Genomic DNA, 14,259 nt, shown 5'->3' on the forward strand with positions numbered 1-14,259 from the left:
CCATGGTACTTACATGCACAGCTGTGCAGCCCCGTGAACATGGGGGTGCAACAATTCAATGGCTGTTTTGTATTTTAGGGGTTCTGTTGTGTCTTTCCCTCCCCCATTAAAAATTGGTTGTTCTGTACTCCATTTCCACGCCATCTGCTTTTCAGTTCCCCAGCCCGAGACTCTCGTGATGGTTCGTACTCACAAGCGTGAGTGGTACGTGCCTACCCATCGCTCCAAAATGGTGGCCGGAGTGAAGATGGTCTTCCCCCAAGACCCCCCAGCCCTTGGGCACTGAGTCCAAAAGCAACCGTTGCAAAGATACGGAGCTGCAAAAAGGTGCGAAAGTGTGATTAAGTTACTGAAAATGCCTCCCTGTGCCTCTGTAACTGCACAGCTGCGAAGGGATGGGGGGAGTAAAGGGGTGTCACAGAGCGACGCAAGCACTACACATGCCTACAACACACCCACCGCAAAATGCAAAGTTGGTTCGGGAAAGCGACAGGTGGCCCGCGACTGCAGGGAAACCTGCAGCAAACCCCCCAAATTTCAGCAAAACGCCACCTCGGAAATCTGCAGTTTCCGAGAGGAAACCATGGAAGGCTGCGAAGTGGTGAGTGCATCGTCTGTGCCGAGGAACCTCAATTCGCCCCCGCCCCGGTGTAAAAGCTGGGTGTAGATGGGGCCCTGGTCAGTCTTCCTGACCTATGGTCAGAGATATTTCTATTTAAATTATAGCCATTCTTTCTAAAGGTGCCTCTATCCACATAAATCAATGTACGCACATTACGCAAATCACCGTCCTCTTTTTTGGCATCTGAAAATGGATACTCTAATCCACGTTAAGGTAACTTATCTTAGGATCCAAGGTCAATTTTAGGCAATTCTTCTCCCCCAGGAATCCTCTCACCTCATCCCACGTTGTTCAGGAGTGGTCCCTGACTCCAGAGAGGCTTTTCGTGGAGGATGTAGGGCTGCCAGTCTCCAACGTGGTGCCTGTCGGGACCAATGTGCACCTCTTTTGATGCTTGCCAGGCTCCCTGCCCCTCCTGATTTTTATTTTATTCAGATGTTTTTAATTAAAAATGGTTTTAACTGGGAGCCTGGCTAGCTGCAAAGTGAAGTGCTGCCCTCCAGTGCCATCTCTATTTGGGTTCAAAAGAGTGGTTTTGTGTTTTGGAGCTCAGACCCCGTCTCTGCCTTGTATATAGGTTCTTGGGCAAGTTACTGTTCTTTTTAGTCGCACCAGCATGCCTTCTGGGAAATGAGTTTTTTGTGACTGGCTATGCCCACCATGGCAGCGATTTTATGAATGAGCAAGGCGCCCCATGGCAACCATTTTATGAGAGTGCCCATGACATTCATAATTCCAAATGTGCCAACCAACTCAAAATGTTTGGGCACCCTGATATAGAGGGTGAAGGAGATGGAAAACTTTCCTTCCATCCATCGACTCTTTGTTAATAGTGGTATACTATGCATATTTACTGAGAAATTAAGCCCAAATGTATTCAGTGAAGGTTACTCCCAGGTAAATGTACATAGGATTAGAGCCTAAGGGTTCAATCCTATGCATATTTAGACAGAAATAAATCCTACAACTCCCAGCATCCCCCAGCCAGCCATGGTGCCTGGCATATGCTGGGAACTGTAGGACTTATTTCTGTCTAAACATGCATGGGATTGCATCCTTAGTTAATTTACCTTAGGATCTAAGTCATAATTCATTGAAAAGAATTAAAATACACAAGGAATAAACCATGATAGAATAAAGATAAAAACTTTATTATAAGTCATAAATAAATACATACATTTATACATCAATATACATATAAATAAATGTGCACAAGGCCACAACATCCACACAATTGAGCAATACAGAACTCCCAACATTTAACAGCAGTACAAAAAAAAGTTCTGGAGTGGAGTGGTGTTTCTTCTGTCCTCCCAGGAAGCAATATTTTTGGATAGCGTGTCCTTTGCAAAGCCAAGCATCTTCTCCATCTAGTGCAAAGGGGAATGTGATAACCACACAAATATATTACATTTGACAATTTCTCCCCATAATCTTATTCAAGCTTCATTTTCGGCTGAAAATCTGGCATATGACATCTGAAATTGCTTTACACTTTTAGTTGGGCTTACCTTCATGACAATCCTGTGAGAATTTTTCCTTTTACAATAGTTTTTAACAGATGGGGAACTACGGTTGAGATCTAGCAACTTGCCCATGGCCACACAAAATGCCCAAGCCTGGATTTGAACCCAAGTCTGTTTATCCACTGACCCACATGCTGGCTACTTTTCTAAGACACAAGTCATCTTCATTTAGAGTGTGAGCTCCCCTTAGATGTATTCATTTATAGCATAATATACGTGGCTGGGAGGTATTGACTGAGTGGGCCTATTGGTCCAATTCAAGATGGCGGAAGAAGAGAATGTCAGGATGGAGGAGCCTTTACCATTCCATTTAATGTCTTAGAAGCTCCACTGGTCTGGTTAAACGTATGTTTTTATCGACTCCTTCCTGGGACAGTTGTCCCACTGTTGCTGCCAATAGTCCGTCTTGTTGCCCATACTCCGGACACGCCGCACCTTCCGTCGCAAGGCCTGGCCCTGGCTCTCCTTGACTTTGCCCACCAGGAAATGAGTGTGCTTCTCAACCGGGCTCAGCTCTTCCTGCCTGCAGAAATCTGTGGCGATCTGCTGGCTCCCCTTCTCCTCCTCCTCCTCCTCTGCCAACCGGCAGATCTGGAGAGCACCCTCCAGGGTCAACCCATCCTGCTGAAGGAGTCGCTGCCTGGCGTGGCTGTCTCGGCAACCCAACACGACCTGATCCCGCACCAGGGACTCCCGCTGGTCCCCAAAATTGCAGAAATGGCTCTTGTGCTGCAAGTCGGCGACAAACTCCTCCAGCGGCTCGTGGAGCTCCTGGAGGCGGGTGCGGAAGAGGAAGCGCTCATAGGCCTCATTGCGGCGGGGCATACAGTGGCCCTCAAAGCGGGCCAGAACTGCTTCGAAGTCTCCCTGTTCCTTCGGGTCCAGCTGGAAGGAGTTGTAGAGCAGCAGGGCCTCTGGCCCAGCCACCGTCAAGAACAGCGCCACCTTTTGGTCACTTGGCCACTGGGCCGCACCTGTGGCTTTCACGTAGAGTAGGAAGCGTTGCTTGAAAAGCGGCCATACTTCTTCCAGGTTCCCGTTCATCTGCAGATCTTCAGGAGGCACTAGCAGAGGCATTTTGGGATGAGACGGATAGATCCAATTTTAGAGCGATATCTTCCCAGTGGTATATTCCTGGAGGCCGTTTCCTCACGTCTGGTGCAAGTGAGAAGGTTGCTGGTACAATGCCTTCGACAGCAAAACCGGGCTCCTATTTGTACCTCCCGTTGGATGTGAAGTGATGAATCATGGAGCTCACGCAGGGCAAGTAGCCGCTTGTTCCCAGGATCTCATCCCAGCTCTGTCGCTCCAGGGCAGGAGGCGAAGATACTGAATGTGCTCCATCTGGGAAAGGACGAGGGACTCACTGACCAAAGCTGTATACAGAGTTTCAGCTTTTACGTAACCTGCCTCTTAAGTGCCATTACATGACAGCTCTCATTCTCTGATTGCAACCTGGGGCTACAGCAGGATTCCCAAGGAAAAGGACGACAGTGAGGATACTAATGTACCTACAATGGCCACAATATATTTTCAGGTTACACACAGGGATGGATCTAGGAACAGGTGATCTAGGCGATCCCTTGGGGTGCCAGGATTGTGCGGGGGGGCGGAGGTGCTTGTCAAGAACTATCTACCCCTCTCTCCCCTCAACAGCTGAAACAAATAGTAGAAACTATTCATCTTTACTTGCAGAGCTGCAATTCTAACTGGCATGGCCAGTGTTGGTTTAACCATCTTTCTTATTAACACAGTGGGAAATGCATTGTACCACATCAGTTCCCGTTGAACGAATGTGTGAGTGAGCTATTTGTGCTCTCTTCTGTGTACCCTTATATGGCTGGGAAAAGTGCATCAGTGGTGTGTCACATTTGTAAAATGGGCGACAAGTAAAACAAAAAAATAAGGCGTTCAAATGAATGGATTTGAAGAAACTGAAGATACTCTGCACCTCCGTTTGGTTTAAGGCTGGACCTGGTTACACACAGATCCACAGGACCGTGGCAACACTGAGCAGATCACCTTCTTTGCTTTGTCCAATTCCAGTTGCACTAATCTCCACATACCTTGTCCTGTCTCTGGGAGAATTGATATGGATTGGGCCCAGTGGGAGAGGCAAGCGAATGGACAATGGCAATAGTTTCAGTGAGGAGCCCCACCCCCCTGCCACTAAGAACACCTTGCCCATGGGCCCCCCAAAACCTAGAACTGGCATTGTATGTAGGGTGGCCACTTGTGAATTGCCAAAAGAAAGGACATGCATCACCAAAAAAAGAGAAGACACCGATTTGTATAAAATGAGCATATGCTAATTTATATGTAAAGATGCAAATTTGCATTAGGGCCTTCAGCCTTCTATTGTTACAAATCCCAGTAAGTTGAACTGGGCTGCTACCCCTAAAGCCAACGGGAATATTTTTTTTAGATATGAAGAGACAACTAGAGACAACGGAGCCATTAATTTAATCTAGACAGTCCCTAGGAACACCCAGCGAAAGTGTTTATCATGGAATGTAGCAAATTTGGAAATAATTATTGTAATTTAAATGGAAATATAGTATATCTCACCATGCTGTGGAAGACTGTGGCCAGGAGACCTGTGTGCCTTGCTCAGTCTGGTGTGCGGGCACGGTGGATAGGCAGCTTCAAGGCCCTTCTGATGGTTCTTTATACCAGACTTGGACTGAACAGTGCTTCAAATACAGGACTGCCTTCAAAACAGAGGACAGTACTCTGGCAGACCTTCAAAGAGAGGATTGGCCCCTGTAAAATAGGACACAAGGCCACCCTGATTTGTACGGATGTGTATACTCTAAAAAATCCAACTTCCAGAATTCCAGAGGAGGGATCTGAACCATGAAGAACAGTAAAGCTAGCAACCCCCTTGAATTATTATTTTTTTTTTAATAAGGCATCCCCTTAAGGCTGGGGGAGCCTGCAGCCCTCCAGATGTTGCTGAACTACAACTCCCATCACCCGACCATTGGCTACGCTGGCTGTGGCTGATGGGAGCTGTAGTCCAGCAACATCTGAAGAGGTTGCAGGTTCTCACCACCTATGGCATAAGGCAAAAATAGGGACAGCATAGGGGAGTGGATTGGATCCAGACTTAGTCGTACTTAGAGTAGGACTTTTAACCTAAAGTCCCAGTGATGTCTGTGGGTCTGCACTAAGTATGACTACATCTGGATCTAATCCATTGATGTTTAGCAGGGACGAGGATCAGAAAGAAGGAAATAAATGTGATAGGATCGCAAGTTTTCAGGCAGATCTGAAACCCTCATTTCTTTTTAGGTGTCGGTAACGAAGTATGGCCTAACCATCCCACTTCTTTCTCTCTCTCACCTGGAGCACGAGGGAGCTTATGTTCAATGGTAATATTTACAATGACAATTATAATAATTGAAAATGACAGAGGTCCCCTCAGGCAATATACGGTTAACAAAAGGGTGTAAATGTGGAACATGTGGGCATAGTGTCCCTGTGTTTGGGAATGCAGGCGTCTGTCCCAGGCCAACTACTTAGGATGCAGACAGTGGAGTCACAGATTATTATCTCTGCATTTCCCAGGCCCTGTTGGGTTACATAATAGGCTGCTATCAGGCTGCTTCCACCTTCCTTCAGGGCTGAAGTTTAATTACAGGCCCTGTTAGGTGACCAAGCCACGCGTGAGGCTGAGGGAGAACAAAACTGGATTCCATCTCATGTCTGTCAAGCCTTGGATTCAGTGTTTCCATGATGAGAGCAGGTGGGGTTGAGTCAAGCCCTCCACATGCTTAAGAAGAGGTCTCAAGAGTGAAGGAAGCAGAAGCCCAAAAGCCACAAGGCTAGCCCTCAATTTTAGGGGGGAAACCCTATTTCGAAACATACAGGGACACACACACACACACAGCCACAGAGTATGAATTTTTGAGTGTGATTTAAAAAAAAACACATCAAGAAATTTGAGTGATAAATTTCTGAGAGCAAATCCCAAAATCTGAACTGTAAAATCTGAACTCCACATTTCAGTGAGAAACAGGGAATCTGGAGGGAAATGGATGACCAAATGTGGCTGAGACGATTTGGTTGTAAAATTTAAAGGCTGAAGTTTCAAAGTATATAATCTCAGAATTTAAATGTGTATGTGTGTGTGCCACAAGTTGTCCACCCTTGATTTAAAATATGGTGGATTTAAATTTTGGAAATTGCTAACTACTTTTATTACTGGGCACTTTTATTACTTTTGTTACTTATTTTATTACTAGGCAGCTGGTGAGTTGTCTGAAAGATAGGGTAAATATTTTAAATAGATAATTTTAACTCCCTTCCTGCCCCCAAACAAAACCAATCAACACACAAAATGTCTTACAATTCTGATTTTATTTGTCCTCACAACAACCTTGCAGGGTCTTGCACAATCTGTTCCAATTGATACCACATAAAGCAGGGGAGGGCAACTTGTGACCCTCCAGATGTTTTTGCCTACAACTTGCGTCAGCCTTAACCAGCATAGCCAATGGTGAGGAATGATGGGAGTGGAATCATCTTCAGAGGCCCTTCTCCGTAAGCCCCTGCCAAAGGAAGTGAGGTGGTGGGCTACTAGGAGGAGGGCTTTCTCTGCTGTGGCACCCCGGCTCTGGAATGAGCTCCCTAGTGAGGTTCACCTGGCACCTACATTGTATTCTTTCCAGTGCCAGGTGAAGACCTTTTTATTTTCCCAGGCATTTTAACATTTTAGCTCTTTAGACTTTTAGCTTTGCTGTATTAAATCTGTATTTTAAATCCCTGCATTGCTGCTAGGTTTTATTCTGGTTGTATTTACTGTGGTTTTAATGTTTTATATATTTTGTATTGTTTTATTGTGTGCTCTTTGGTTTTAATTTTTGTGAACCGCCCAGAGAGCTCCGGCTATTGGGCAGTATAGAAATGAAATGAAATAAATTAATAAATTAAAATAAAATTGTAGTCCAAAACATCTGGAGGGCACAGGTTGCTCACCCGTTTTACATTGTATCTCTAACCTGATGTCCTGCAGATGTTGTGTACTACACCTCCCATTAGCTGTACTGGCTGGGGCTGATGGGAGTCCAAAACATCTGGAGGGGACCAGATTGGGAAAGGCTGTAATAATGGTTTCTGCCTGGGTTTGTCACCATCTTTGTGACTGAGATCCAAGAAGCGATCACGCAAAAGAGAGAGACAGAGTGTGTGTGTCCGTGTCCTGTGGAATAGGACACACAAAAATCCACTCCTGGTTTCCCTCGTTCCTAAGGACACAATTCTGTGCATGTTTAGAAAGAAAAGAAGTCCTAAAACTCTCAGCATTCTCCAGCTAGTATGGCTGGCTGAGGAGTGCTGGGCGTTATAGGACTTTTTTATGCCTGAACATGCATAGGATTTTGTCCTAAGTTTACTTTTATCTCAGCAGCCTAATTTGGAAGGAAGGGGATGGGCTTTTGTTCTTGCTGTTGTTAAAAAACTGGGACTCAGAAACCCTTGGTGATCTACTGCAAATCACCCAGAGATCAACCAGTAGATCCCAATCTATCTTCTGCCCACCTCAGGTTTATAGCAGCTGTCTCAGAGTCCCCACTTGGGAGAGCCAACTTGTCCTGGTCCCACCATGTACTGGAGTATGCCTGAAACGAAGTCTGTGTGGTCCCACATCTTTGGGACCACACAGAATGAGATGGGAAGGAGAAGGGAGGCAAGGAGAGAGAAGCCGGGATCAGCTGTAGCTCAGTGGTAGAGCACATGCTTTGTTTGCAGCAGGTGCCAGGTTAATTAATTCCCTACTAACTCTAGGTCTGAAATCCTGGAGAGCTGCCGTCAGTCAGCCAACACTGAGCTAAATGGACTAATGGTCCAACTAAGCAGAAAAGCAGCTTCCTGATTACCAGCCCTCTTTCTAGAAGATAAGGTGCACTGGGCTAAGTAGCTTCCTACGTTCCAACTCAAGTTCCAAGGCAGGCCACGTTAACTTGGAAAATGATCCTCACCTGTGTAAAGGTAGGCCTGACTAGGCCCTGTAAGTAGTTTGGTTCAGGCAAGATGCCTGATGGGACAGAGAGAGAGAGAGAGAGAGAGACAGTCAGTCAGTGTCAGACCATGAGAAGGTAATTGCAACTTGCTCATAAGCAAGAAATTCCTATCCACCAAAGTAACTCATCCCTAAGGATAAGAAGGCCGCTGTGCTGATAAGACTGTTGCTGAGTACTAATTGGTTTCTGAGCATGCGTAGTGCATTTTCTTTGTGCTCCAACTTTCAGTCTGAATAAATGCATCCTGTTTCTTTTATTTGGGAGAGACACAGTTTCGTCTGTCTCTCCCACGGCTGTGATGTGCTTTAATAAATTTCTGACTGTTCAACCTAACCTGCCTTCGATGTTTCCTTAACACCTGATCCTGACGAAAGAGAGGAGTCTATATTTGCTTGGGAGGAGGCCCCTGGCACACTGTTCCCATTTACATTCCTGAAAGAAACTCCTCAAAGCCCCTTCCTCTTCTTAATCTCCAAGAATGGAGATTCAACTACCCTCCTATGAAAGTTTTTCCTGTTCATTGTGCTTCCTCCTTCCCAATTTCCCCTAATGTGGCCCTGGGGGGGTCTCATATGGCCACCAGAGACTTCTGAAGTGGCTACTGTACTGAGACATCAGTCTCCACCACTGGCTTGGATGGGGTCATGAGATGGGCCACCCATGATTTGTACCACCCTAGGTTTTCCTTGCACGCTTGGCCTCCCTCGTCCTCTAGTTGTGCTCTCTTGCTTTTCCTGGCTGCAGTGTGTAGGTAGAACCTCTAGGTGTCACCATGTTCCTTAAGAACAATTAAAATCTAAAGTAAATGACAAGAAAAATGTTCCAAGTGCAAGCTAGAGGTGTTGCAAGATTGCACAGGGAGTGCTTGGGATGAAGCCTTCAGCCCGTAATTGCCCTGGCAGATATCTGGGATCTGCCTTCTTGATTACTTCACAGGCTGACTTCTCAGACTGAGCCCTGGTGGTGAACATAAACTCTATAGAATTCACTGCCACATGATTAGGATGGCTTTTTGCATAAGGGGCTTTAAAAAAGAAAAGAAAAAGAAAAACAAGGAAGATCTGCTTTTACTACATAAATGAAAGACTGTTTAATTTCCCCCCCTCTTCTCTTCCCATCCCTTTTTCGTTGTGTGTCATGCCTTTTAAATAGTAAGGCTGCAAATAAGTTCTATTTTGTTTACTAATTGAATGCAAGCCACTCTGGGAGCCTCTTTGGCCAAGGAGCTGGATAAAAATACTTTAGGGCACAATTCTATGCATGTTTAGAAAGGAAAAAAAGTCCTTCAATTTCCAGCATTCCACCAGCCATCATGGCTGGGTGGAGAATGCTGGGAGTTGTATGGCTTTTCTCTGTCTAAATATGCATAGGATTGCAGCCTTAAATAAATACATTTTCAAAGGGCAAGTCTATAAATGATTAGGGCAAGGAGCATCCACATTCAGGAGTAGCATACCTGTGATTACCAGAAACTCTTCTGATTTTGCCTTGGATTGTGAGCATCTTCTGGGCATCTGACTAGCCAAAGTAACAATCTGTCCTTGATGAAACTTTGGCCTAGACCAGCAAGACAATTCTGGAAGTAGGGATAATAGTTTGGACTTCTAGGCAGCTTTGCAAAATTCCTGTAATACCCCATTTTACAAATGAAATACTATACTAAATTTTACCCTAAACTTACTTGAGAGAAAGCCCCAATTGTGCCCCTAATCTGTACTTAGCTTCAACATCAACCAGCTTTGCCTTCCAGATGTTTAGGAGTATAATTCCCATAAACTCCAGCCAGCATGGCCAATGTTCAGGGTTTATGGGTGCTGCAGTTCTAAAAATCTGGAGGGCATGAGATTTTTACCCCTAGCCTCATGCACGATGTCTGGAGTACTTGAAAGCTTGCACTCTATTTTGTGACCTTTGGTATGGCCTAATAAAGATGTTGCCTTCACTGTGCAAAGTACTTCTTCACACAGCACACAGTTGAACTATGGAATTCACTTTCACAAGATGTAGCGATGGTCACCGATCTGGATGGCTTTAAAAGAGGATTGGACAAATTCCTGGAAGAGAAGGCTATCAATGGCTACTAGTCCTGCTGGCTGTCTGCTACCTCCAGTATCAGAGGCAGTATGCCTATGAACACCAATTGCTGGGGAACATGGGTGGGAGGTTGCTGCTGCACTCATGTTCTGCTTGTGGGTTTTGCATGGTCAGCTGGTTGGCCGCTGTGTGAACAGAACGCTGGACTAGTTGGACCCTTGCTCTGATCCAGCCTTACCTTCTTATTGCCCTAATATGGATTTTGGCGTTTTTCTTATGGCCAGCTGAACTACTTTTGGTTATTACAGAATAGATCAGTGAAATAAACCTTTCCTCCTCATCCTGGGAAGGTTAGATTAGATTTTAATTTGCATGCCGCCTTTCCCCGAAATAAGTTACTTGCGTACAAAGCAGACCACAAAATACTAAAAAGGTGCATGCACAGAGACCGAAGGGATCACAGGACTAAGAAAACGACGGGGACCCTTTCCACTTCTGGCTCCCAATTGAACGTGCGGGGCTGCGAATGAAAAGACCCAGAACGGAGGACCATAGTCATTTGGAGCTAGAGCGACTTCCGCATTCATCGAATATCAAAAAGTGTAAGCTGCTTATATGCCCTCCCCGTTACCACATTTTACATAATATTTCATTTAAGCTGACCCCTTTTCAGCCTTATGTTATGCCTGGGGCGGGCTCTGTTGCACTCACGACCTGCTTGCGGGTTTCCCATTGAGGCAGCTTGTTGGCCACCGTCTGAACAGAATGCTGAACTAGGTGCATCTTCGGTCTGATCCAGCCTGGCTCTTCTTACGTCCTTATGTCACCGTCTTTTTCAATCCCTATAGTTACTCTTACCCCGCATATGGCGGCGTTCCCCCCAAAAAAAACAAACTCCCGGAAGTGACGCCTGCATCTCTTCTCTATCTCTATGGGGTGAGGGACGCTCCGCCTGGCTCCACGCGCGCCCATTCAACGCGAGGCCGGCCAGCGCGTGCGCGCCAGTGCTTAGCCCCGAGGAGGGGCGTGGCCTTGATTCGCTGAGGGCGCTGATTGGGCCGAGCGGCCGCCGGGGCGGGGCAGGGGCGGGGAGAGGAGAGGAGAGGAGGCGTGTCCCTTGTCAGAGGTTTGGGGCGGAGGGGAAAGGAGAAAAGAGGCGTGTCCCGGCGGCGCCGTGTCAGTCGGCGCCGGGCAGCGGCAGGGGGCGGAGGCTGCGGCAAGAGCAGCGCCCACAGCGCCGGCGGTGGAGGAGTCGGAGCAGCCGCCGCCGCCGCCCCCTCGCGGTCTCCCCTCCGCCCGGCCCCAGCGGCGGGCGCCGCCGCAGCCACCGCCACGCTGCCCCCCCGGCCGTGGGACCCTCCGCAGCAGCAGCGCAGGTGAGGCGCAAGGGGGAGGGGAGGGGAGGGGCTGGAGCCTCGTCCTCGCCGCCGCCGCCGCCGCCGCCGCCGCCGCCGCCCCTGGTGGGAGCGAAGAGGGAAGGCAGGCGGGCCTCCTGCCCAGCCGCGGCGTCAGCCAGCGGCAGAGGGCCCGGCCGCGGGGAGGCCCGAGGGGATGGGTTGGGGCGGGGGCGGTGTAGCGGCCAGGTTGGGGATGCGGGGCGCGCGTCTGGGCGAGGGCCTCTTTCGCAGAGACGGGGGTGCTCTGGAGTGGCGGGGGCCCCCGGCGGGGAGGGCTGAAGGGGGCTTGCTGGCAGTGATAGGGGAGGGGCCTTCTGTAGGGGTGTCCGCCAGCGAGGCTTACGGGTGTGTGAGCTGGCCTTTCCCCAACCTGGTGCCCTCCGGGTGTGTTGGACTGCAAGGCTGGGGATGCTGGGGATTGTAGTCCAATACATCTGGAAGGTGTCAGGGTGGGGGAAGGCTGGGGATGCAAGGTGGGTTCTCCAGCAGAGAGGGTTAAAGAGAAGTGGTCTGAGGGGGCAGTGATATGGAAGGGGGTCTAATGCAGGGATGGCTACCATGGAGGGTTTTTTAAGGGATGTGGGGGTGTAAGGCAGGGGTGTTTGGGAAGGGGCCTCCAGCAGAGAGGGTTAAAGGGAGATTGCCCCAGTGGGTGGTGGAGGTGGTAGTGGCAATAATATGGGAGGGGGCTTATGTCAGGGTGGTTACCAGAGGGATGTGGTAGTGTAAGGGATGTGTGGCTCAAGTGCGGGAGGCCTTCAGCCAGGGAAATGGTGTAAGGTGGGGCCACTTCTCTAGCAGAGAGGATTAAGGAGGTGTGTTTCCCCGGAGATGGTTAAAAGGGAATCGATGTGTTTGGGACAGGAGGGGGTGTGTGATGGTCTCCAGCAGAAAAAGTTAAGGGGAAATCAGAGCACAAAAGTGGGGGTATTCACCAAAGACAACTAAAGGGTAATTGGGAGGAGTCCTGATATTGGAGAATCTGGTTTTCATAAGCATGGAGGATTAAGAGGAACCTGAGCTGTACTGGGGTGTAAGGTGAGTGGGGGAGACTTGACTGGGGTTCTGTACTGATACAATCAGAGATGGGGGGTATATGGTGGAGGGGTTTCATATGGGGTTTGATCTAATGGTCTTCAGCAGAGTCGGGTGGAGTCTAGGGTGAGGTAAGTTGAGTATTGGGGGCAAGCTGAGTATTGGGGGGTCTCTTTACCAGAGAAATGCAGAAACAGGGTGTGGGGTAAAGTGTTGGGAGCGTATATAAGTTATGTAGGGGATAGTTAGGGCACTACTGGAAATGTGGAGGAGAGAATGATGGTTGTGGGAGAAGGAGAAACTGGATTTGTAAAAATGCATATAAAATGGGTTGGGGGGATAAAGAGAGGAATGGTGGCAGGAAATCAAGGGGGCTTTGGGTAGGATGAACTGAAACAGTGATAATGGGGCCCTCAAGTTGTGAGGTGCCCTTTGAAGACTGTTGTGGGAGTTTGCGTTTCTTCTAAAGAAAATAGAAGAAAGAGAAAGTAGTTAGGCCCCAACTGTTTAGGTATTCAAGGTAGAGGACTGGAGTGAGAGAACTAATTAACTTTTTGTGGCGTTGTTCCTTATCCTTTAGCATTTCTTGCCCCTGTGGTTGCCAGCCCCCTTGCTCGCACCATGAGGGTTAGAAAAATGGGGCAACTTTGTTAAATGGAGGCAGCAAACTGCCTTGGAGGTTGGTTGGATGCATGGGAGTGGTGCCAAATTGAGTGGTGTTGCGTTGATGTGGTAGAAAGAGGGGGTCCGAAACCTGACACCTGAGAAATGTGAGCACTACTGAGAGAACCCATCTACACCTGTCTCTGCGTTATGTAGCAACTGCCTTACAGTTCTGCAGTGATGCTGTAACATAGGTCGCAACATGTCTGATGATGGCTTCAGCCCACTCTTGGTGGCAGTTACGGTAATCCAGTCTGGTGCCCTCCAGATGTGTTGGACTACAACTCCCATCAAGGGGGATGATAGGAGCTGTAGTCCAACACATTTGGATGGTGCCAGGTTGGGGAGGACTGCTGTAGGCACTCTTGACCTAAATGCAGAGAAGACAGGTGCAAGAGCAAAAAAGACCTGAGGCAAATCAAGTGAGTGATTCTCTCTGTGCTACGCTCCTCATATAAGAGACTAGTTTCGACCATACTTCTCTGCATTGCTACAATTCTTCCCCTGATTTCATATGCAGCTATAAGTTGCCTGGCTCCCTCAGGCAAAAGCCAACAATGCATGGAAATAAAACCTTGCCTGGTGCTGGAAATGCACCTGAGTGTTAGGGGACCCATAAAATGGCTGGAGATGAGAAAACTATTAAGAGATGGCTGGAAAGCTTTAATTACTTCGAAAGATGTAGTGCTGAGTTCCCAGTTCAGTTCTTGCTCGCGTGGTGACCTGGTTTGCACATGACACTAACCTATGTTTTTTTGAAACATGGTTTGTTATCCTAGCCAGGTTTTTCCTGGCAGGTGATCAAACAAGCCAAGGTTTGTTTTCTCAATCCCTGGGTTGGTTGTTTCCCTCCTCCTTCACTCCCTCCCTCCCTCCCTGTGTCCCAGCCACAACATCACACTGGCTCTTGGTTGGAGAAAAGGTCTTCAAAGTGTCTGCAGAATGCGCATCCCCCACTT

General features: G+C 48.0%; 2 protein-coding genes across 3 annotated transcripts in view; one reads left to right on the forward strand and one right to left on the reverse strand.

Annotated features, from left to right (window-relative positions):
• Positions 1-1,753: 1,753 nt before the first annotated feature.
• LOC146342685 (uncharacterized) lies at positions 1,754-4,911 on the reverse strand. Its single transcript, XM_084808630.1, has 2 exons — positions 4,717-4,911; positions 1,754-3,492 (listed from the first exon to the last, which is right to left on the reverse strand). The coding sequence occupies exon 2, from the start codon at positions 3,223-3,225 to the stop codon at positions 2,488-2,490; it is 738 nt and encodes a 245-aa protein (XP_084664756.1). The 5' UTR covers positions 3,226-3,492; positions 4,717-4,911; the 3' UTR covers positions 1,754-2,487.
• Positions 4,912-11,327: 6,416 nt separating this feature from the next.
• Positions 11,328-14,259, forward strand: part of LOC146342686 (vigilin-like) — a 69,236-nt gene continuing 66,304 nt past the window's right edge. For both annotated transcript variants that reach the window (XM_084806228.1, XM_084806229.1), the window contains exon 1: positions 11,328-11,581. The gene's annotated coding sequence lies outside the window, so the exon portion shown is untranslated. The remainder of the gene's footprint in view (positions 11,582-14,259) is intronic.

This window comes from Heloderma suspectum, chromosome 6, assembly GCF_057233095.1.
Source record: "Heloderma suspectum isolate Gila_16-S chromosome 6, 16-S_ref, whole genome shotgun sequence".
Taxonomy (NCBI): Eukaryota; Metazoa; Chordata; class Lepidosauria; order Squamata; family Helodermatidae; genus Heloderma; species Heloderma suspectum.

Coding starts and splice junctions, on each gene's coding strand:
- LOC146342685 (XM_084808630.1), bottom strand. CDS start 3,225: ATGCCTCTGCTAGTGCCTCCTGAAGATCTGCAGATGAACGGGAACCTG.